The sequence below is a fragment of the Carcharodon carcharias genome, chromosome 8 (genome assembly GCF_017639515.1).
Source record: "Carcharodon carcharias isolate sCarCar2 chromosome 8, sCarCar2.pri, whole genome shotgun sequence".
NCBI lineage: Eukaryota > Metazoa > Chordata > Chondrichthyes > Lamniformes > Lamnidae > Carcharodon > Carcharodon carcharias.
Genome location: NC_054474.1, coordinates 69,213,026 through 69,219,756, shown reverse-complemented (window position 1 = coordinate 69,219,756; position 6,731 = coordinate 69,213,026). Strand labels below are relative to the sequence as shown.

Below are 6,731 nucleotides of genomic sequence, written 5' to 3'. Positions count from 1 at the left end.
TGAAGTTTAGTCAGAGGCTTGGGGGGTGGGGGGAGTGTGTGCTGGAGAAAAAAGTTGACAAAAACTATTTGCACTGATCAGTGGGCTGGTAAGCTCAGGTGTTCTAGTTAAGAAGAATGGATGCAGTGGTTAGGAAATTATTTTTAATCATACAGGGACTTGCTAGGAAATCAAGTACTGTATAAGAAACACTGACAATATAATGAAAAGCAGAACCTATAATATGATTTAAAAGGAAACAGGATAAATTAAAAATTAACAGATATGAGGATCAAACTACACCGATAAATTAGAGCACCAGCACAGACAAAATGAGCCTAATTGCTGCCTTCTGTGCTACATCATTTTACGATTGTTTTCCCATGAGAAATTTTCTTCAAGCTACACTCCACGGTTGCCACCTTGCACATCTGGATGAGTGGAGATATTGAAGATATTTTCTTCCTGGTGTTGGGTTCACACAAGAACTGGCCCGGATCAATTGCCAGTGTGCCTAAATACACTGCTAGGCCCAGTCCTCAGAACCAGCAAGTTTTAAAATAAATTGACACTAGAGACAAACTTATTTCTTTAAATTTTAATAAGAATATTGAAACCTAAATCAGCCCTTCACAAAATGCTTGCAGTAAATGAAGACAAAGTATTCTACATTATGTGACAGTATTTTTTTCTTCATTTTATCCTTTTATTAAAAAGTCACAACAGCATACATATCAACAAAAACATCAGATTTACGAATGGTACCATGGTACCTGCCCAAACGAAAAAAAAAAACAAAAACATACTCCTAGAGACAGTTTTGGTTTTAAATACTGAATCTTGGAAGCAGTCTGTTTGGAAAAAAACAGGTGGGTACTGCCAAATCTGCCTGAATGCCAACGCTGGAAGTCTACTATATGCTTAAAGCCGTCATCATCGAGGGTAATGTCCGCATTTTGTTTTAAGATCCAAAGTTAAATTTTTTTTTTAAGAATTGCGGGGGCTGTGGCAAAATGCACCTCTGCACAAATCAGTATCAAAAGTATATATAAATGGCCAAAAAATATGAATGAAATACACTGGAAGGTGCAACAGGCCAATAAAACTTTTGTGGTGTATGCATTATTTCAACTAAAGGTTTACCAGTCCTTACTTTCTTCTCAAGCACTGTTGTAAATAATGCAAAATTTGCTACACTGTTGAGCCTCCCTGCTCCTGGGAACGGTCTTATCCATTAACAGTGTAAAAGCCAAGGCAAAGGCATCACTTCCAGCAATTTAAGAAAGCTATTTTTAAATGAAATTTACAGGTGGTTGAACAAAAGTGAAAGTTATGTCCCTACAACATCCTGCCAACTTGCCCTACCATCAGGTTCAAGATCCCTGTGTGGAAATGAAGAACAATTGCCATGTGGAAGTAGTTCTGATTGGAGTCCCATCATACACAGAAATACAGTAAGCCAAAAACTGAAAACTAGGACAGTAGGGCTACAAGACTGGACTCAAAATATTTAGGTGTCCCCCACCCCCCCACCCCACCCCCAAAACATATAAGGGAATTCTCCAAACAGCAATGGGTATTGGTAAACAATTTTAAACTATGCTTGGCGACGTTATGAAAATCTTGGAATAATCTCATTTCATCCAATATATGTGGATTGTTCAGGTGATTTGATTTATATATTTGAAACACCCACCTTTCCTCGTGAGGGTCAACCACCTTCCTGCACCCTGGCTCTACAAATTTGCTCCAATCAGGCCAAAGTTGCTTCTGCCATTCTATCCAACATGCCCCTGGGTCAGATGCTTTTCTTCACTGACAATGCAACATGGAAACTATCAACATTAAAACAAAACTATTAACTCCCCAGTATAAAACCACTTATTCACACTCCTGAACCACAGCAAGTATCACAATCCTTGTTTAAGAATTTATAATCCTGTGATCTAACTGTTCATTCACAAAAAATAGAACTTTATGCCTGGTAAAAGGATTGTCAGCAGTGTGAGAGATAAAAATAACTCCATACAGGTGAATACCATCATAACAGTCCTGGGAAATGCCAATAAATGCCTCATGTTCTTAAAAGTCTCCTTGAAAAAACTGTTTACAAATGGGAGAATATTTTAAGACTACTTATAGAAACCCTAAACACTTCATGACTATCAGTTAAACAGGAATCATCAGGTCAACATACTTAAGTATTTTTTGGACTTCACATCCATATAGCTTTCCTCAGTTCTCTGAAAGGTATGGATAAAAGAGAATCCTGATCACTTTAAGCCACCCAATCTTTGAACATTATGATCTTAAGTCTTCATGGATCAGCATCAGATCTGCTGTGAAGCTCAGATGCAATGACTAGAAATAAAACTTAAAATTTTACTGCCAAGTTTTGTTCACTAAGATTCAAAATTCATCTTCAGACTTCCCTGTGATTCTACTTACTTCATGGTTCTGATATTAAACAATGAAAGACTTGAGGACTGAAATGAAATACGGTGTTTGGGGGGTGGGGGGGGGGTGGTGTGTGTGTGTGTGTGTGTGTGTGTGTGTTCCAAAATGTTTTCAGAAAATCAGAATTTCCTCAATACTTCTACCAATAGATAAAATTCAGTCCAAAGAGATTACTTCTATAGCACAGTTGACTCCAGCTTAGTATTGAGATGTTGCTTTTTCACTCAAGGCTCAAGTGTGGCAAGGCTTGGCATTGATGACACCCAATTCCTTTCTTATTGCCTGGTTTATAATGTAGTGTCCGACTGTTAAACTGGTATTTCTCTGGACAACCCTAAATTAAATTTCAATACCCGAGCAAGGAAATCATACCATTTCCCTGTATCTACAGGGTCAAATTCTCTAGTCTGCTTGATGCATCAATCCAGCAGCCAGAAGCAATAGGAGCGCGCTTCACAAAAATTGAGAGAAAAATGTGACATTTATAATTTCCAGCTGAAGGCAGCAGACTGCAGCAAACAGGTCAGAAGATTTTGTTTAAAAGAGATTGCTCCTTTGTATAGCAAAATAACTTCTGTTCTTTTTAAATATATGAAGTTGGGACACAAAAGTTCAACTTGGAAAATGAAACAGAAACAAAATTATTTTTAAACAGTTTCATATTTCTGAAACCTTAATATCCACAGACCTAACCAGAAATCCAATTCCCTCTGCCACCTTGATTTGTGATTGGGGCCTGGAGGGGATGGAAAGAGAATGATCCAGTGATCATTCCAAACAATAAACTGTAACATGTTAACTCATATCTCTTGACCTGATTCAGCAGTTAGTTTATGATTCCAGTAAGGTCTGTTTGTAACTCTATTGGTAGCCAGGTACCATAGAGATACAGTTCAGAACCTCTGAGTATCTGGAATGTTGTAAAGGTCTTTAAGAAAAATTATACTTAAATAAAATCAGGGATCAGTGGATCATAGTCACTGTGAGCCAACAAGAAGACTTGCTGTCCTTTCGAACCTGCTCCTCACTCTGGGAACGAGTATGTTACAATTGTGGGCTTTACTACGTCTACAAGATCCTTTCTCATTACCCCAGCACGTTGTATGAATATGGAAAAATTAAGGGGAAAAGGACTTCAATTTTATTTTAAATATAATCACTAACTCAGTGCGAAACTAACTACAATGTGACACTCTCCCAAATCCTCTGTTCCTACAGCTTGCTGCAGAACACAGCAAAACTGATACTATATTCCACTGTGATACTGTGGTGCTGGACTTTTATTGAACATCTTATCTTCACCCAAAACAACCTCTCCTTTTTTAATCTCATGTATTTCTTAATGAGCGTATGTTACAGAACAGTTCCTCTGAGTCTGCTTTCCATTGCAGGCGCCTCTATGACTTGGCCAATCTAGGTTCTTCAGCCTTCAGTGTCCCAACTGCATCTTTGACAGCGTGGTAAATAATGTTCTTCACCTGAGGGCAAGAAACTTCACGTTAAACCATAGTCCACATAATTAGTAAGTCAACATTAACATACCCATTACAAATAGGGGTGGGAGGGGAGGGAGAAAAGGGATCTATTTACTGTTTAAATGATGAAATTACAAAGTATTCTTACACTTTTGCCCCATGAGAGTAACCTATGTATTCAGTGTGCCACTGATGGCCCTTTTTGCCAATTTAGCAGGCAATCATATTAGGCCTTGGTTTCTTTCTACCTGCAAGCTGAGTCTGCAGGTGACTGTTGACATCAAGTAACTCATTTCATAACAATTCTAAAAAAAACCTACAGGAATTGGAGTTCTCTGTACAACTTCACCAGATCACAGCTTTCTGTCACTCACTTTTAGAATGGCTAAATATGACACTGTGGCCAAGACCAAATTGGTTTAGAGCCAGGAATTTCCTTTAATGTTGGGGCTTTCAGATGTCTTTATTTGCAAGTGGGAATATTCAGGTCAGACAATTCCATTACTAATTGGAAGGATCTATTAATAATGCCATACCTGCAATTTATCTTCATGGTTGGTGTGAGTGTTTGAGAGGTGCCTGAATTCCTGAGTAAGACGGAAGCAGTGTTTGACATGTTCTGGAGAGACAAAGTCTTCGGCTACTTTGATACAGCTGTACAGATTGTGTACCTGAAACAAAGACATACAGCCATTATCACAGATTCCTGCCCTTTCTTATTTCACACATCACAGAAAGGAATAGTAGGGACCAGGATAAAGAATAAGCAGCAGCTTAATAAAACAACTGAAAATAACCAAAATGCCATTTAAGCCTTGCTCTAGAGGCTACCATTATAAAATCTTTCCCTCTAGCCAGGTACAGACACACACAAATTATTCTTATGGTGAACATAGCTATGCATTAGTTACCATAGATTAGGGTCCACAGAGATATTTCAGATAAAATCACAATTGGCAGAAACAAATAGGCATTTGATGTTTCATTTCCATTTTTTTCTTCTGAATAGTTACAGCTCTCCTCTCACACTCAACTGTGAAAGGTGTTTTATAAATGCAAGTTCATTCTTTCTTAACCTAATCTTCAGTATAGCAGACACCTTGTGGAACTCCTGATTTTTCCTTATAATTTGGGAAGCAGCAACCCTTACTTGGTGAGGTGCTCCTGCTGGGATGAAGACAGCATCCCCCAAGAATTGTACAATGGCCCAGCCTTGCACTCCATACTCCTCATACAGTCGTTTCCGCAGAACCTGATCTAGGTACCAGCTCTGGTCATGAATCGGATCATGATCTGGTGGGTTATCTTGACCTTGTTCTTCAGACACCTGGGGGAGAAGCAAGCACAGCAGTGTCCAATTTAAGTAAATACATCTTAACACATAATTTTGAAATAGTAAATTGAAGTTGAGAATGGCAAACAAACAAAGAATAAAGACTTGACTTTTCAGAATTAACCTTTACATTTAAACAAGTTAGTTCAAGATTCTCCAAAAGATTAGGAATTGTGTTGAGAATGCTGAAAACAGGAAATGGAGTGCAACTGGAAAAAACGTTATTTGAAATGTGGTGAAAAAGAATATGAACTTTAGGAAAAACTTTTGTCACTGTAAAGCAGCGTTCTTCATTGCAAGGCCCATGGGCCAGTGGCAGCTCCCATCCTCACTAAATGCAGCTCCTTGACTCTTTCTCTCCTGTAATCTCACTGAGCGCTGCAAGATTTGTTTTAACACAACTCCAGTGTGACTGGCCTGGCACCACATTGGAGCAGTCTCTTACCGCTCCCCGGCTTCCGAGTTATGGCTGCTCCCTGACATCCGAGTTGCTGCCTACCCCTCAGAGTTGTGGCAAGATCTTGAATGGGAACACAAGTCCAGGAGGGGAAAGTGGTGAGGTGGTGAGTCAGGGAGTGAGAGGTTCTGCAAGAAGGTGGGTCAGAGAGAGGTAGAGGCCACAACATAAAGGTCTGGGAGGGGAAAGAGACCACAATGCTGAGGATTGGGGATGAGGATCTGCAGTGACCAGGAGGATCAAGGTTCAGCAAGCAGGATTAGTGCCAGCCAGGGAGTAACTTAAATAGAAAGCTGCATTTTCCTTTTAAAAAGAAAAATAAGTTTAAAAATATATAAGTTATTTCATTTACCAATGTAGGAATATTGCAACTTAAGTTTTGCATTGTTCTGTTTTTAAAAAGTTTATTTGCATAGTTGCATTTTAAATTCTTTATCTTCCAGGCTATTGTTTTATAAATGCTGTAATTTTTAATTGTACATGAGTATTTATATTTAAATATGCGATTTTGTTTTAGTTACACACATCGCTCTGCAACATTACATCATGAAGGGGTGGTAAGCAATGATAATTTAGTAAAGTAGTCGATGTGGCCCTCAAATTGCAGGTTCTTGGCTAAAGTGGCCCTTGCTTGAAAAACATCACTGCTATAAAGGATAGAATCTAAGTAAGTTAATCTAATTGGCTGACCAGAATAATAAGTGAGGGCAGATTATTGGAAAATAGAAGCACATCCATCAATTTCTTCCAGGTACAGAATACGACCTCAAAAAAGGTAGAGCAGTCTTCTGTATCTATATAGGATTATCTTTTCTATGGCTAGCTGAACAGTGAAGCACATAAATCTACCGTATAAAGGTGCATAATTGTGCAATTAGTGAATGCTCACACGCGATGTAGATAAGTCATACTGTTATGTGATTTTGGGGGGTGTGGGGGGGGTGATCTTTTCTCTTTAAATAATTTCCAAATATATGTCTGATAGCTTGATTGTTAATTGGTATATATTTCACTTTCTTTGGACTGGCTT

At 38.6% G+C, this 6,731-nt stretch overlaps 1 protein-coding gene across 1 annotated transcript in view; it reads right to left on the bottom strand.

Moving 5' to 3' along the window:
- Window positions 1-562: 562 nt before the first annotated feature.
- Window positions 563-6,731, bottom strand: part of LOC121280927 (lysine-specific demethylase 3B-like) — a 143,513-nt gene continuing 137,344 nt past the window's right edge. Inside the window, exons 25-27 of the mRNA XM_041193355.1 lie at window positions 5,062-5,238; window positions 4,448-4,582; window positions 563-3,914 (exon numbers count right to left, since the gene is read on the bottom strand). Coding sequence (XP_041049289.1) covers window positions 3,834-3,914; window positions 4,448-4,582; window positions 5,062-5,238 — 393 coding nt within the window. The 3' untranslated portion in view covers window positions 563-3,833. The remainder of the gene's footprint in view (window positions 3,915-4,447; window positions 4,583-5,061; window positions 5,239-6,731) is intronic.